This window comes from Drosophila albomicans, chromosome X (genome assembly GCF_009650485.2).
Source record: "Drosophila albomicans strain 15112-1751.03 chromosome X, ASM965048v2, whole genome shotgun sequence".
Taxonomy (NCBI): domain Eukaryota; kingdom Metazoa; phylum Arthropoda; class Insecta; order Diptera; family Drosophilidae; genus Drosophila; species Drosophila albomicans.
This window is the reverse complement of record NC_047627.2, coordinates 18,369,811-18,388,781: the sequence shown is the minus strand read 5'-3', so window position 1 is coordinate 18,388,781 and position 18,971 is coordinate 18,369,811. Positions and strand designations below refer to the sequence as shown.

The 18,971-nt window shown below is 33.9% G+C and overlaps 1 protein-coding gene across 4 annotated transcripts in view; it reads left to right on the top strand.

Moving 5' to 3' along the window:
• LOC117577610 (mucin-19) overlaps positions 1-15,083 on the top strand; it is a 73,141-nt gene extending 58,058 nt beyond the window's left edge. For 3 of the 4 annotated variants that reach the window (XM_034262459.2, XM_052004399.1, XM_034262458.2), the window contains 2 exons: positions 4,599-4,641; positions 13,750-13,864. Coding sequence is in view for 1 of the 4 variants with exons in the window: in XM_034262985.2 (XP_034118876.1) it covers positions 12,617-12,890; positions 13,750-14,009; positions 14,107-14,550 (978 nt within the window). In the remaining 3 variants the exon portion in view is untranslated. Of the gene's footprint in view, positions 1-4,598; positions 4,642-12,300; positions 12,891-13,749; positions 14,010-14,106 lie in introns of those variants that run through there. The other variant, XM_034262985.2, reaches the window with a different exon arrangement.
• Positions 15,084-18,971: the final 3,888 nt, after the last annotated feature.

The following is an 18,971-nucleotide window of genomic DNA, read 5'->3' as shown; positions in this document are numbered from 1 at the left end:
ATAATGGATTAAACCAGCTAAAAAAAAAAAAAAAAAACAAACAAAAACCAAGAAAAATATTAAAAACCAAAAAAATATATATATATAGCTACAACTATTTATTTGTATTTCTATATATATATATATATACATATATACAAGACAAAAATATAAATATGATGAAAAAATGATGAAAATAATTATAACATATATACATCCCTACAAATATAGAATGTTTACACAGAGACCTATACATATAAATGCTATTACAGATATGTATGTCAAGTCCCAAAGACCCTAAACGATGTATGTATATGCTTACAACAAAATTACAAAAAGAAGATACAACTTACATATGCATATGTACGTGTGTATGTATATGTGCCAAACTGACAAACATACATATGGATGATGTAGTGTAAGCAACTGATTCTTTCGCGTTGACAGCTACACATATATATACACATATACATACATATACCCATAAATATATACATACATACATATATTCCAAATAAATAGTTATGTGTACACTTTGTTGCTTCATTCTTTTATTAGTGGGAATCGATTAAAAAGGTCCTAACTTCGTGTTTTTGTACCATAAGATATTTCGATATGGGATACTTGAAAATTTCCCTTAGATACCCATCAGGATTAGTACAAGTTTTTGATCGCCCGATGTTTCCTGCGATCCTTTGAAATTGTGACTGGAAATTTGACAGCATCGATACTCAATGTGTTTTGCTTCGTTTGCTCGAAATTCGAAATGAGTTGTTCGACTCTGGGCTCTTGCACTCTCTTATGGGATTTCAACAATGCTGTTGACGGCGAAATTACTTTTTTCTCTGCGATCCTTTCAATATGTGTCCTTAGAAAATGATACAGCATCGATACGCGACGCATGCTGCTTCCGTTGTTGAAAATTCGAAATCAATCGTTCGACTTTGGGTTCTTGCACCCGCTTATGGAATTACGACAATGGTGTTGTTCTTCGTGAAAATACCTTTGTCGCTGTTTCATGTATGGATTGAAACTCGGCTAGCAAAGTTGAATTCATCACGGACCCACCTGAAGCTTTTCGCATGGACAAGAACCTTTTACACTGGCGTACCAGACTACCGTCAGTGTACATGTAATTTGTACATATGTATGCATGTATGTACCACAAACAAATTATAGATTAATTCAACAATATGCGAAGTACGACAGAAAATTCCCAGAATTATTGAAGGATGCTTTGGTGCGTGCTCGATCGATAATAACTCAAAGAATCTGCTTTAGTCTCAGCTTTCAGTAAACAATCGTATTTGTGTTGAACTTCTACATGATACTTCCTCAGGGCATCGCTGGTCTGGTACGCTTCAGTTCGTTCCCATCGCTTCACATTGACGGTTGTATTATTTCGAGAGTCGCGCTAACCTGATTAATTATTCATCATATAATTTCATATCTCCATTATTATTTTTGGTGTTATTCTGAGTGCTAAAGCAAAAGACTTAGAATAAAGTCCGCGTTGTTTGCAAACGGGAATTACATTTTATCAGTGGTTATTGAATGTGTACATAAGTGTGTGCTTTGCTCGATCTCTCAACAAGTGTATTGGAACAGCTGGCACAAAAAAAAAAAAGGGGTGAGAAACCGACCGGCTCTCGCTGTGAGCGAAAGCTACACGCATATTGCAAAGACGAAAGAATACGATGCTGGTATTGTAGAATTTTCGACAAACATTCCAAAAAACGTTAGCCGATTAGAAATCAATCGAATGGGAGAATATTCGAATTGCCAAGATACAAATCAATTCTTATTTTATTTTTATATATTGTTGTTTTTAAAAATATTGACCTTTTTTATATTTTCAAATTTGTAATTTAAATAATTTCTAACAATTCTGATGGTATCTTAAATACATGTATAAATTACATCTTTGAATCCACAAATAAATTCAAATGTAAAAGCAGCGAACAAATACGGATAGTTTACAACGTAGTCAACGATAAGATTCTCAGAAATGCGTTCAGATTATATTAATTCTTAAGCAAACTTCTCGATATACGACTTAGTAAAGGGTAAACTTATGCAGACAGAAAATTTCTGGAAATCAACATTCTCAACTAATAGAGTATACGAAGTAACCAAGGCGACTCAAAGTGCAATGCTTGGGTATATACAATTGAATATACTTTGAATTATATATATATATATATTATGTCAGACTTGGAGAATATATCTATCTATATCTATATTGATACATATTCATTATAAAGATATTTATTAATAAATTTTCGGAATTATTTAATGTCTAGGGTATCTTCTAGTTGAATTCCACCTGCAAGTCTAAAATTAATTTTTTCGTTGTTACTCACGAAAGCTTTAAATTTTTTGCTTTGGCTTCTTGCTGAGCTTTTTCTCACATTCTTAACGGCACTAGACCCTAAACACGCGATGGCAAATGAACTAAGTTGAGAGTCTAGTGGGAAAAATAAAACACACAACCGAACACATAATTATTAACGAAAATCGCGCGCGAATAAGCATCAAAGCGAACTCACAATAATACTATACAATCAGCTGTAATCGTTTTGAATATGTGATCTATCGGCATTCATTATTGAAATGACAAATAAGACTGATGAGTACAGTGAATATAGGGAATACAGTGAATACGTCTTTTAAAGCCTAATTTTTAATGACCTTTGCTTTGGGTTAATTGCAAATCATTGCCATCGCTTAATCAGAGAATGCTCTATTACTCTATTTCTCGGTGATATGTGTTCGCTTAAGAGAGTTTTCACTGTATTGCTATCTTCACATAAATGTTTATTAGTGAATAATTTTAGAATATCTGTTGGAGGGTTGTGAATGGTCAGTGCTGACACAAACAAATACCAGTATTTTAGCTCAGACTTCAACCAGAACTTGTGGTACGCTAATTTACACTGCATGCCTGAAAGTATGCAACAAAAAATTTAACAAGAATTAACTTCAAGGAAATGAGCGCATGCAACAATGATGCAACACAGCAGTTTTCAAACGAATGCAAATGTATTTTTTGAAGAGCTATTGAATACTTTATAGAAGTTTCTATTTTATGAAAATGCTATCTTTTTTGTGCTTTAATTTTTTCATTTTAATTGTCTATCAGCCGGTCTGTTGTATTGTTAAATTTTGGCAACATTAAGATTAAAATTCTTCAATAATTATAATACTAGTTATTAAATTGCAAGTAAATATTTTGCATTTCGATCATTTTTATCAATTACATACTAACTACTAGTGTGTAATAATTAAAAATTATGCATTTATTTAAAACAAATCTTAAATACTTTATAACTATTATATTTAATTAGACATGGCAAAGACTTTTCGAATGCATGGAGACAACGTGTCTACGGCAACAATTTAAAAACTTTTAAATTCACGGAACCAAAAATGTTGTCAAATTAAAAGCGTTTAAACTAACGATTGAAACGTATTCTAAACAAGTTCATAATGCAAATACGGAGATAACGGCAAAATGTATCAACTCGATTTTAAAATGAGTTCAAAAATATTTTATGTGAGATATTAACAAAACGAGTAATCGCAATGAATAACTTAAATAATATTAAATTAGTGGAATAGAATGAGTGTATTGAAAAATAAATATGTATAGAAGTCAAATGATTATTTTGGTCTTTTTCGAAACGATTTTTATTGGATTAATATTTAGTCTACATAGTTGCATAGATGCAAACAATATATTCTGAGGTGGGTGACTAGACTTTAATGAATGAATATTTCTTTAGTTTTTAGATTCTTCCATACTTTTTTTGGAAAGTGTACATTAAATCGCATAGCTTTACTCTTTAAATAATACCAGCCAATGCCTTTCGGACAACATTTTTACAAGCCATTAGGCTATTCAGTTTTTGCAAAAAAAAAAAAAAAAAATCTACCCAAAGAGTAGCTTTGTCCTTTCAGGAAATGCATGTAACAGGCAGAAGAAGGCATCTCCGATCCTATAAAGTATATATATTCTTGATCAGTGTCAACAGACGAGATGATATAGCCATACCCGTCTTTCCGTTTGACTGACTGTCCGCCTGTACTTGTATGAACACATACATAGAACTCTGAAACTATGTGTAAGAGATAGGAATATCATTTTTAATGTGTGCACGCAGATCAAGTTTGCTTAAAATTTTTCAAATTTAATAATAAATGCCAAATATCTGTACATACAATAATAACTATAGTCTCTTCAATTCCTGGAAATGAAAATTGTAGAAGGTATTGAAGAAATACTTTTGTATGGAGATGGGTCTTAGTTGCTTTGGTTATGAAATATTTTGAATGTAGTACAATATATGCATACCGTATATACCATAGCGTGGTATATTTTCTAGTATTTTTACAGTAAATTAATTTGGTACTAAATCAATATACAAAGTATAGCCTTAGTTTTTGCGGTACATTAATTTGATATGTTTTAAAATTAATACCGAACTGTTTTGCTTTTTATTCAAAATCTATAGAGGGCTTTCTTACTTATTTAATATTGATATTGTTGCTTTAGTTTTGCTTTCTATTACTTATATTTCTTAAACTAATTACATTATTTTGCCATCTTTTAATTTCAGCTCTTCTTGCGAAACCATCAGAAGCTCTGCGAATTCATTTAAGGTAAGTTCAAGTCTAAGGTTTTATGTGGCGTATACATAATATGGTAACTATGAATAAGTTGTAAGTTAGTAATAAGTTACAAGTAATTTCGTATGTGTCATAGCGAAAATAATAGGTGAAAAACTAGCGTTAAATTCTGTTAAACGTCAAAAGATTTGTTGTCACCAATCATCATTGTTTGCAGCATAAACAAATTCGGGTTCCCCGCAACAGCAACCGTTCATAATCTACATACATACATATATGTCGAGCAAATAAGTGGCGTGCAAATAGCAACGAATAGCCGCGAATGCCGAATGGCGAATTCACACACAGTGAAAGAGCGCAAGTTCCAAAAATAAAAGCTGCCTTCATCCCAACACTCAATAGCCAATAGATGGGCTCGACACTTTGCTTTTCTCACTATCGGTTTTTTTTTTCTTCAATTGCCAACTGACTGATTGCTAAATTGATTTTTAACTGGTTTTTGGCAACGTCATATACATACATATAAGAGAGTACATCGCAAAATTGTAGTACTTCCCATGCCCCATGGGCCATGGCTAATGATCAAGACAAATAACTGAGTGTGCCAGTTAGTTATGATGACGATGATGATATATTAAAACGCGCTAATGACGACAATTTCAACAAAATCGAATTGTCTTGAGGAAGTCATCTCGCCAATAATGATACCCATCACATACTCATTGCATGCAATTTGCATTCACCGCACACAAATCGGACTATGCAAGTTCTTCTGTAATTACCTAATCTAACAGAAACCATTCGATGATGGTTACCCGAATAACGCATTTATTGAGCCATCTTGTCGTGCCTCGAATTTAAGTACATATACATTTATTTAGCTTGGCATGCCGCACATCAGTGGCTTATTGTCTAGGGTGTTTTCAACTAAATACAAAAGCAAACAATAGCGCACTCGGTGATTTACCCTATGGAATCGTCCGCTATTTTTTTGTTTTTTTTTTGGCTTGCTGCCAGACAGTAGGCATTGACTTCGTAGCTTGTCTGTGGTCAGTTAACGATGACGTGTGCGAGAGGCATAAATGAGTAACGGAGATCACAACAGAGACAGAAAGAGAGCGAGAGAGAGACACCTCATTAATCTGAACTTTGTTTTTGGGGTATTTTCACACGATTTTTGGGAAGGTGATGTAGTCGGAACACCTGTTCACTCATGTCCGGTCCAGTCTATCTTATTAGCCACCGACTTAATGTCTGCTTGCTAAAACTCAACTAAGCATTTCATGACAACTGCAACGGCAAACAGAATCCAAACTCTCTTCCTAGATTTGTGAAGCGTCGTCATTTGCCAATCATCTTTATCCGCCTACGAAAGTACACAAATCTCTTTGCAGTGCTTAGTAAACAGGGCTTTCAACTTTTCCACCAATAAACAACATTCCACCATCAAGCGGAAATCAAATAGTTCATAGCAATTTATTATTAAGTTCTTATCGCATTTTGTAAGTGGGGGAATAGGAAGTTTTATTGGTTTTATTTCCAAAATGGTGATTTGTAAGTTGCATTGGGTTTTTTTTATTAATTAGTAATTTATATTTATTTATAAAAATAAGTAAGAAAACTATAGTCGAGTGTGCTCGACTTTGAGATACCAGCTACCCTTTTTAAAATGAACCAAATACTAAATTGTGGTAATATAAACATAGAGACCAATACTCGATAATTTTCGACAGCTGCAGCCGGTTTTTACTGTAAAGAAATATTTTTTAATCAACAAATTTTCGAAAGCTATAAGGATTGCATTAATTATTGTGCGTGCCAAAGGGTTCTAGCTTTTGAATTACATTTGCGATCTTTTATTTTAATTTTCAAATAATAAACTCGAACGCGGCTGTTTTCAAAAAGTTGTAGATCTATCTCTCTGATAGATTGGTATATCTCTTACGGACAGAAGAACAAACAGGTACCAAGATACTTTATGGGATCAAAGTTGTTGTGATAACTTCTTTCACACACGCACAAAGTTATTATACCCATATACTCCATCGGAGTCGCGTTTAAATATTTCAGACATTTTCAAGCATAATTAATGATGTTTAGGGGTTTTTTTTTTTACTTACAAGAAGTTTTTTGCATAAACCATCTGAGTAATTGGTTTTTCCACTATCCTTCCTCTATTCTTCAACTTGGCTTCGGCTATAGTTGAATTGGTTCGACTGAGATTAGTTTATTTTTAGCAAATGATTTGCCAAACTTGGCTTCTGTAAAAATAAAAACAACATACATAGAGATGGAATTAAAGCAACATTATTATCAAGGCTTCAAAGTAGTTCGAAACCAAAAAACAACAATTGAAATGTCGTTAAACAAGATCATAAACCAGAATCACATTCGAATTACTTTTTATTAAAATATAATATGATTTAGCAGTAAAGATATTAAGTTTTCATATAAACATGAAAATAATATAATAAAATAATAAAAAAATTAAATAATATAATTTATTATATAATATAATATAAACATGAATTTTTGGTATCTTTCAGAAATTAATAAAAATAATCTGTAAAAAACATTTTGGCATTACAAAAAAGAAAAAATCTATATTAAATATAAAAAACATATTTAATATATATTTTACCTAACATATTTTTTACAGATGAAGTAATTTATTATTGAAATATAGCAAGAATTCCTAAAGTACAATATTAATTTCCTCACAATTGCATCCCTGGTCATCATTAGTTTATTCTAGCTTGTTTATACACAGCTTGCCTAAGGAAATGGAATATTATTCCGATATAGTAATGTGGAGCATTGCTGATTACTGATGGTTTAGTCAGCCATTGAAAACACTTCTTATATACATATTTGGACCTTTGGATACTTGGATATGTATTTACATAGCAATGTGAATTATCAACATTGAGAGCATTCGCAAACGTCATGAAACAATGTAATACAAAGCTAATTTTATTATTAGCTATTGACTCAGTATGAAAATGTATCATTCAATTGTTTATGCTGTCTAACTCTTGAAATCATCATTATGGAACAACCATTGTTTTCCACCGATTTCCTGGTCTAATTAAATTCATTTTTATATCCGCTTTGTATAGGTTAGAAGGGTATTAGAAGGTTCTGCCTTTAGGAAGTGTATGTACGGACAGAAAGAGGCACCTATACATATTCTTGATCAGCGTCAACACACGAGACGAGTTTGCAAGAATAAATACAATATTACAGATTCCTGAAAATTTGTATGCGATCAGACAAAAATTGTGGAAGTTATTTAAGAAATACTTTTGTTTTGTAGAAGTAACTTTTGCAATCGGGTTTTATTTGTTTAGCTAACAATCTGGTATGTATAGTATGGTATATTTTCAATATATATTACTATATCAATACACCAGATATAGCCTTTGATATATTTTTGTATTTTTGCCGAATGGTTTTGCTGTTAGTAAAAATGAATAATGTACTGTATCAATATACTGAATATAGCCTATATTTTGATACTCTAGCAGTGCATTAATTTTGTGTATTTTAAGAATTGAATATAATGTATACACTTTTCATTCCCTATTAAGTTTTGAATCTCTTCTGATATTCAATATAAATGCATCTGTTCTATTTTCATATAAAAGATTGTGCTTTGGTTAACTATCTTATTTTAGATAATATCAAATAAAACAATAAATTAACCCGTTTAAATGGGGTTATTTATAAGTTTTAATCACAAATGTTGAGTCTGTAGTTTCTTTACATTCAGATCTCGAGGTGCTTCTTGCTTTATGCTCCATGCCGGATGCATAAATTCCATTTGTAAGTTGTCACTTGTAAATGTGTTTGTGTGGCGAACTTACGATGAGTACATAAGAAAAAAAAGACACTCAGTTTGCGGATGATAGAGAATTGTTAGACAATTTCGCTCTGCTTTATGGCAGGCAGGCAGCTGATGCAATTAAAATAAATATCTGATTGTGCGAGATAAAATATTTGCGTTATATGTCAATATTTAAGAGGATGAGGATAAGAGTAAGTAACTAAACACCTTTTACTATATCCGCCGTAGAATAGTAATGCGTAAGATTAATCCCGGACCCCATCGACATGATTCACAATATGTAAGTAAGAGTAATTGGCTTTGAATCAAATGAATCCATTCATATTACAAATTTAGAATGCTGGATGCAATTCATTCACTTAGTCGAGGAAACGGCGAGCAAATCGAATCAAGTTAAGATAACTTAAGAAAATAATTCATTCATTATGCGTAGCAACATTTTCGATAGATTAATGAAAAATACAAAATTAATACAAAGCATACAAACAGATTCTAAAAGAATGAATTCTCCTTTAGCCAGAATGACTCTTTATTAAAACTAATAAAAATATGGTCCAGCATTAAGGAAATGTAGTTTAAAGTAAAGTAATTCATGACGTTTTACTGCAACTAGCGTAGATTAGCAAATGCGTATGATTAATCATGGCAAACAGTAGCGTAATAAGAAGAGTTTCCCCTACGCAAGTTAGTAGTAATAGAATTTGAATGAATTGAATCCATTCATAATACAAATTTAGAATGCTTGATGCAATTCATTCACTTCGTCGAGGAAACAGCGTCGTCGGTCGTTGTGGAGTCACAAGTCAAGTCCAGTTGAGTAAAGTCAACTCAATACGTCACTATGATACGCAATCTGTTGTGTTGGTCATTTCTAAATAAAGCAAGACGCAAAGTCAAGTGCCGCCCTTAAGCCGCATTTGTGTCATTCAATCAATACACACAGAAATAACAGCAACAATGCGAATATATTGTAGCAACATATATTCATACTCGCACTCGCACTTGCGTTCAGATTAGTGTACATAGCTTTAACTAAGCTACATTAATATCGATGTCATTTCGCACCTCATGTGCTGGAATTAGCAAACAACACTTTTATGCGTTGTCATGCCAATTGTTTATTTTTTTCTCTCATACGTTCGTTCGTTCTGCCTAAAAAGGAAAAAGGGCGAAAAATATGCTTGTATAATTACACGCAGCTGCGGGTCAGCTATAGGCACATTTTCCACGAATCAACTGATATTTATGTACTTATCAAATTATATCTGCTTTTCGTTGTTATTGCACTGGCGGATGTTAGGAATAGAAAACAAGAAAGACAAAGAATACATCGAAATGTTCGGAAAGTACGCGCGATTCGATCATCATCATTTCCAATTTTGAGTAATGCAAGTTACGTTCACAATCAAAGAAAGAAAGAAGTACAAAAATTGTAACTCAATTTATACTTCAAAAATATGTGATATGCTTTTTGAATAATTCAAAATGAATATCAATTTAGAGAATATGTTTTTTATTAATTCAAAATGTTAGTTGAAAATTAAAGGAATATTGCAAAAATTGTAGCTCAACATTTTTTCTCAGTCATGCTTAATTTTAAGTAATTAAAATACAATTGATATATTATTCTTAATAATTTAAAATATATAAAACAAAAATGGCTATGAATATTTAAAAAATATTTATTTAGCATATTATTTAGAATATAATTCTAGAGTACAGCGAGATCAACTAATTTTAATAATTTAGCATTTATGAATGGCATAAAAACATATTTTTAATGTTGTGCTTAAAATTTGGATAAGTTATGACAGGATTGATTATCTTAATTATTTCTGTGCAAATCTTTGTTAAATGTAAATACGATTATGGAATTTTATATGCATTTTTTTTTTTACTTTGCTTCGAATTCGTAATTTAGAAAATGAATTTAAAATTGAAAATTAATTGAAATATAAATAGCAATAGAATTAAGAGAAGAGAAATCTTTGGGAATTTTGTTTGCAGTTAAGAATACATAAAATCACATGGGGCGTATGAGTGATTTTATGTAAACGAATTATGTTGATGAAGTTGCAATGTGCGTAAGAGAAAAATCAGTTAAACGATCGAAGAGAGAGCATAAGAATTGAATGAAAGTGGCAAATGCAATTGGCCAAGTGTCTCTTATATACGCACTTTCTGTACTTTTTGTGCTCTTCGATTCCTCTGTGCGTTTTCGTCTTTCCATTTAATTGTATAAGGCGGCATTTGACCATTGTCTGTTATGTTGCTTACTGAGTTGGGGCCTTCAGTTCAGTTCCTTGGTTGTATTGCAACGTCGCGAGTCGGAAATGCCAAAGCAGCAGCAGCAGCAACAGCAGAATTATTATAATTCAACAGCAGAAGCAAGAAACAAAAACAAAATGCAAAATGCAAATAATACTGCAGAATATCAAATAAAAGTGTGTGCGTTGTTCGATGACAAAATTGCATCATATTGATAAGATTGATTGGTTTTCTATCGAAATAAGCCCAATTAATTGTCCCTAGATGATGATGAAATAATGTGTGTGATCGACAAATGTGTGACAAAATATTTTATAACAATTCAAGCGATTCATAAATAAGTCATAAATTAATAAGGAGAAAACTATACAACAAATTCATAAATTAATAAATAAGGAGAAAACTTTACAACAAATGCATAAATGAAAAATGCGTCGAAATAAAAAACTGTACAACAAATTCATAAATTAAGAATGCATCGCAGGAGAAGAGACGAAGGCAAAGGAATTTGAAACGGAAGTGCGGAAGTGTGGCATACGGCATGCGGCAAGCGGCAAGCGGCATGCAACACAGCAACGTGGACAATCATTGTGTACGTTGTATGTAAACATGCCGCGTAAGTTAGCCAAAGTGCAATGTGCAATAGCACATCCGTTTTGGGGCATGCAGCAAGCGCATAAATTAAGACAACCTTCCTAAGACAGGAAGAAAACAAACAAACAAAAAAAAAAAAAACAAAAAAACAGCAACAAATATTGCTTGGAGCGTGTGTTTGGCTTTCTTGTTGCTGTTGTTGTTGTTGTTGACTCAGCAGTGAAAATAAAACGAAGAGATAAAGCCAAAGCTAAGGCGACACATTCGCCACTCGCATGCTGCGAATCCCAATCAATGTGTGTGTGTGTGTGTGTGTGTGTGTGTGAAGCAGAAGCAGAAGCAGAGGCAGAAAAAAACAATAACAGCAAAAAATTTTCCCCAAGCGCGTGGCTGGCAGCAGCCACGATAAATCGAATCGAATCGACGTCAGACGTCGAGTCTCCAGCTCTAGCTTACTTACTTTCTTTCTCTCTCTCTCTCTCTCTCTGTCTTTCCCTCTCCCTCTCTCTGTGTGTGTGTATTTCGCTCAAACTCTGCGCTCTGCTCTGCTCCGTTCTCTGCGTATGTGTGTGTGTGTGAGTGTGTGAGTGTGCACTTTGCGTTCGGTTCGAAGCGAGGGTGTGCGCACTTGTGTGTGTCTGCACATCGGCATCTCGACACCTCGGCAAACTCTCGCGACGTCGCCGTCGTCGACGTCGTCGCCGTCGTGCTTTTGCAAATGTGCGTGTAAGTGTGGTGGTCTTACATATGATTGGTTGTCGTACCCAATTGTCGTCATCACTTGACGTTGCTCAAGATGCTTTCGCATGAGTGTGAGTGTGAGTGTGAGTGTGAGTGTGTGAAGCTTGGCGTTCGGGCTTCGGGGCTCGCGTGCGCCAGCCGCCAGCCGCGCGTCCGTTATTTAACATAAAAATGCTGTGTGGTTCGCCATCAAATATAAATAAGTTACAGATCTTGAAGAGTTAACTTGTGCGCTTCCAGCAGCAGCAGTCAGTCAGTCAGAACTTGTCACCAAGCCTAAGGAGTCGCAATTCTCCGCTGCACTCAACGCACAACACACAAATCACAAAACACACACACGTTTTTTTCTGTTCACTCTAGAAATACCAAATAGCAAATTTATGTGCATAAAAAGTTAAATCAAATAAAATACTACTTCCAAACCAAAACCAAATACAACTCAAAAGCAAAAAGCAAAAAAAAAAAAACAAACTACAACAACAACAATTTAAAAAAGTATCTAAAACAAAAACAAAAATCAAATCAAATCAAATTCTAAGAATATCGCATATAACCAGAATGACAACAACAACAGCAACTGAGCTAAGTGCTCGTGGTGGTTTCACTGCACGTCACAATAGTCGCATTCAAGCGCGCAAAGACCACAAATTATCCAAACGCTCGAGTCCTGACTCCAGTGTTCGCCTCGAGGCAACCTCAGCCTCAGTGTCAGCGTCAGCGACAGCCTCAACAACATCCGATCAGCGTCTGGCACATGAGACGCCAACAGCAACGGCAACTACAACATGTTGCACTCGTGTTAACGCGCAACAAATTATCTACAGTCCATTGTGTAAGTTCTTGTGGACCACGTGTCGTATACGTACTTCAGCGATCGTACCCCAAAATCCATATCGAAACGAATTTTTTAATGGAATATCCACTTTGCGCAACGAATGATTCACACACACACACTTTACTCTGATATTCTGATATTTCTAATCTCTGTCTGATATTTGAGCAAGTGTACGTCACAACAAAATAAAGAAAAGAGTAACAAAAAAAAATTCATCATCAGGTTAGAGCCGTAAAGCAGACAACAGACTACAGACAACAGCAGATATACATACATATATGTACATATGTATGTAGGTCGTTGGTATGGTTATTTTTCGGCTCAGCAACCAGCTCTCAATTAGTGGCATCAAAAGATCCAATTAGACAAGACAATTGCTATTTCATTTGACTGTGATTCAAGCCAAAAATATCCAAATTATAATTGTGTGTGCTTCAATAAATCACATTTCTATTATTAAATATAATTAAGATTGGAATCAGTTACTCATCGAACTCATTCTTACATTTCGCAAATTAAAATATGTATTTTATTTTAAATATTATTTATTGTATTGAATGCATAATGAAATGAATCTATTGAATTATTCTATATAATATATATTTAATTGATAGCTTAGCTTTAAGCAGTGTTAACTGAGAATTGGTAGCAAATTTAAAATTAGTTGTTTTAAATCGAAATCAACGTTTTTTTGGCTCACACGATGCATACATAATATTTTGGTGAACTATTTCAAAGTTTTTTCTTCTCATTTTTATTTATTTTACATTTTAAATTGAATTAGTTTTGTTTAGAATTTAAGCATTTAAACAGAATGACATCGTTTACTAATCAAAGCATTTTCTTCCCATTGCAGTCACTTCACATTATTTGGTCCTTGCGGTGATATTGTTAGTGGCATCTTCGAGCTTTCCGGCGAATACAAACGCGTCTCCAATTCGTTTGAGCGGTCGCCATTTGATACTGAAACATCGTCATCACGTTCATCTGCGGGCGGCTGTGAATACGCCAGCGCCAACGAAAATCGACTGCAGAATGTTGTCGGAGCAATTGATCAACGTGACGAAGCTTGCGAATGATACTAAAAACGAGATTGAAGAGCTCTTGACGATTTACGTAAGTTCAATATTCGCAGCTTAAAATCGAAATGCATTCGAAAATGTAACAAAAATATTAATGAAAAAATGTGTTTTACATTTTTCTTTACTCGCAGGCGAAGAATCACTCTTACGAAAACTTAAACGCAAGCAACCATTTTTTGAGCTTACAAGATTTGCAGCTGAAGCATGACCTTATCGAAGAGGTCAAGGCCAATGTGAACGATACATACGATGCTTCTGATGTTAAGTCCCTCGATGAAGAGGTGGGAAAGATAACGAGAACATTGTACGTCCTTCATCAATTGCTCAGAGATGTGATGTCGTTGAATATGACCGTGGATGATAAAAACACATTCAGTTTAATTAAGGAAAAAGTTGAGCACAATGGAGAGGAGGCTTTTAAGTTGCTCAAGTTGTCGTTTGATTTATCGCATACGACAATGGTGGATTACAATCACGATCACATTTGGCCAGGGTATGCTGCCGCCAATCACACGCTCGAAGTCTTGCGTGTGATTAAGAAGAAATATGCGCGATTGGCGCAACTCCTATGCTAAATAATCCGCAGCAGCAGCAGCAGCAGTAGCAGCAGCTAAAGAAGCTGACAAGCAACAGCAACAGTGTACAAGAAAATGCCAAAAAAGAAAGAAAGAAAAATCTACAGCAAGATCATCGAATTCATATCGTATACGTATATTAAGTATACGCAACTGTACTTAACATACTTACATTTTTTTTTGTTATGTGTACTATTCATGTGTACTATTTAATCAATGTTTACTAATAGCATATAGTAGCTAATACCGTGAATTCATTATTTATTTATCTCACTATGATTTAATGTAATTTTACTTTTAATTTTACTTTGATTTAGAATTTGATAGCATTATTTATCGTATTATTACTGCATAATGCATATTATATTTAATTCATCACACACCGAATATTATTTACTATTTATATCGCATTTCTATTTCTATTCCTTGCTCTATTCACATCAATATTTATATTTATTTCTTATGTCTTCTGTTCTCGTTGCTAATGTAAGCCCCAAGTATTATATCAGCTAATAAACAACGTTTTTTTTTGTCTCAACTATAAAATGCGTTTTGATTGGAAACCCTTTCGACTGCTTTCAAGTCACAGTAGTTCCCGTTATTTCCGGTTCACAGCAAATCTCAACTATTGTCACATAGTGTGTAACAATCCAATGACATTTGCCTTGGCCCACCCAAAATCGAAAAAACAAAAGCAAGGCAAAAAACGAAAATAAAATATATGGTACAATGCCCGAACTTGAGCCCGAGCACGTTCCATTCATAGATACCAACACATGAATTTACAAAAGTATGTGTACATAGCAAAAGTACGTATTGCTGGAAGCGTTGAAAAACCCCATCTACATACCGTGTTCACTTTATTGGCAGCTGACTCAGCGGGGTTCGCCGCAAAACGCTCGCCAAATGCCGATCGTTTAGTTGGGTAATACAAACACTTTAGAGGGGAGAGGAGGCGGCACATTCACTGCACTCGAAACTCACAAAGATCATTATGATCTTGTTCTAAGTGAATGTGACGAAAAAAAAGCAAAAAACAAAAAACAAAATTGTGTTCGCGACAGTCGCTGGCAAAAGTATTGACAACTTGCCGGCCAATTTCTCACCTACGTCACAAACTGTTTCGTTTGCTTAAACAACTATGTTAACTGTCAATTTGATGGAAACATCGCCCCATTTATTTTGGGACATCGCTAACCGGTTCTCCAAGGCTACATCGCTATACTAACCCATTAAGTATTGCGTAGAGTACGCAAGAGAATTCTGCACAAAAAAAAACAGAGTTTAATTTTATATTTATTGCACTGATTTAATGCGTAAAAAATTTGTGGATACTATAGTCGCATAAAGTAAGTATATAAAAAAGTTCAAACAATATAAAACGCAGTTGTGACTATGTGGTTTATTCTTGCTCCGATTGAAATAGGATTTTTTCTTTATTTTTAATTCGATTGCCATATATAAATCCTAAGGTCATTTCTTCATTTCATCATCGGCAGTAATGTACTGTATATATATATATACTTTTCAACTTGATTTGCACATTGAATAAACGAGAAATCACGCGTAATATAATGTAATCAAAATTATTGATTTCGAAATTTTATTATTATTATTATTATTAAGAAATTACCAGCAATTATAATAGCTACAAAGGCCTTCTGCTTAAAATCTACATCATAATATGAGATTACTTAAATAATATGAAATAACTTAAATAGCTATTTACATATATAGATTTCGAAATTAAAAGTAAGAATAAAAACATTTCAGTTCTTTTCTTTTGCATTTCGTAACCTAAGTAAAAAATATTAAGACAACATCAGGAGTGGTTTTTTTTTTGTTATTATTATTATCATCTCAAATTAAATTACTCATTGCATTTTATATTGATTGACTTGACGTGCAAACATAACATATATGGATAAACATATACTATGTTATATAAAGATGAATCTTAAAGCTCTCGATTAGCACTTTAGTTGAAGTTAATTATAATTATTATTTTTAAGGTAATTTCAAAAATTAATCAAACCAAATTTAAAAAATTAATGAATTTGTATATGTCTTATCGTAAAACAGAATAAGTTTCTAAATCATTATTAGCTTTGAATATAGTGTTAATTTAAACATATAAGAAAAACTTTTACCTATTTTTAAAACTGTTTCTTATGTTTTTTTCATTGTAAATGGTGTTGCTCGTGACATTTTTTGCTTTCAATCACATTTATGTGTATTAATTGGAAATTGTACAATATATTATTTAATAGTTTTTACAATGAAATAATATTTTACTAACTAGTAATTATGTATGCCTTATGATCATCCTTGCATTTTTGAATACGATTTCAGATATCGTATCTTGGCATCAAGAACTATTGGCCAATTGATGATAACCGAATAGATTTACAATTACTATATTTTTTTTTAGCTCTATTATCATTACTTAGTCATTTGATAGTCGTCGTTGTTTTTTAAATAAAACACACATTTTAACTTTTAATTGTATAAAATAATGTTCATAATACTTTGCCAAATTAAATGAGCATAGAATACCAGTGTTTCAATAGCTATGAACAGAAGTTTTCGCTCATAGCATCAAAACAAAATTAAATGCAGAATTTTTGGGGAACAAACTACTCTTAAGTTAGCATGATTCTCTGCTTATGTAGAACGAACTAGCAACATCTCCTGTTATACTCTTGGCAACGGATTCTGTTATACACTTGCTGAACTGGCAACTGCTTTTGTTATACTCTTACTAAAAGCAACGTCTTCTGTTATACTATACTCTTAGGGAGCTAGCATCCTTTTCCGTTATACTCTTTGGGGAACTAGCAACGTCTTCCGTTATACTCTTACTGAACTAGCAACGTCTTCCGTTATACTCTATTGATTAGCTAGCAACTGCTTCAATTTCATTTTGAGTGAACTAGCAACTGCTTCCGTTTAACGCATGGCAACTTGTTCGGCTTTAGTTTTAGTTGAACTGCTTTTGTTCAACTATTAACAATTTTTATCCTTATAAATGTATTATACATTTTCTTCAGTTTAAATGCACCGCACATATAAAAAAAATAATGCATCATTTTCAGCTCAAATTTATCTCGTCTTTTAAATCGAGTGTTATCTTATCTTGAATTGTAACAAATGTGATTGCAATTTTAGATATGATTTGGTAGAATTACAAATGATGCTGATCATTAAATAATTCTATTATATAATCTATAAAATGTCAAGATTAAGATTAAAGTTGTTCAAAATTATGAATAACTAATATAAGTATCACTTTATTTTATCAAATTATATTCTAAGTTTTTTTTAAATTTCATATAAAATATTCTCTTTCTTAGAGAAATTGTATTAATTTGTATTTATTTATATTGCTACTATTATTCAGATTATTAAACAAGTGAAGGAGTACACCTCGAATGAGAAGAAGAAAGTTGCACCCTTTGTGCAACCATTTGTGATTTTTGTGGCCACACGGATCGTCGAATATTGAGTTGCTTTGGCGCCACGGCGCCATCGTCGCGTCGTTGCCACAGACTGACGTTGACATTGATTCACACTTCGCTGGCTTCGCATTCGGTTCGTATCCTGTGTGTGTGCGATGCTTTGGCTACATCGATAGGTAATCGGATCGATCTGCGGTTGGCTCGATGCGCGTGGCAATGGCGTCGTCATACAGTGCTCCTCCAAACGCCTCGCCCCCGCTCCCTCCCCCTTTCATCACTCAGCAGTGTCTAATCAGAGCTAACTGTTAATCCAAACGCGTGGCCATTGAGTCAGCAGTGACTGCAAAAGCGACTGCGACAGTGACTGAGATAGCGACAGCAGCAATGATACAAACAGTGACGCCAACGGCAACGTCGACGTCGGGGTTTTATGAATGAATTCAACGAGGCACAGCGACGACAACGACGAAGACGACTGCAATGAGCCAGTGCGCAACGTTGACAGCGACAGCGGCAGCGGCAGAAGCAGCGACTGCGACTGCGACAACAGCAAAAACACGTGAACTTGAACAGCGAAGCAGGTTTTTGTTCACTTTTCCGCTCAATTTCAGTCATTCACATTTCCACTCGTGCGCTCTCTCGCTCTCCCTCTCTCTCTCTCTCTCTCTCTCTCTCTGTCTCTGTTTGCGTGTGTCTCACGCTGACTCTCTGCATTCACTCACACTCGCATTCCCCGCTGAGCGCAGAGACGAAGTGAGCATAATTTATGTGTTTGTATTGGTCCATTTGCTGTCGTTCACTTAACAACTGAGCGCAATCGAAACTGTCTCTGCGCCAATGAGCGAAGCGTACAGCACACACACACACATACACGCAAGTGCAGACACTCCAATACAAATGCAGATTAATGAGCGTTGCCACCGTGTGCACTCACTCTCATTCTCATGCTCTTCTCTTTTGTCT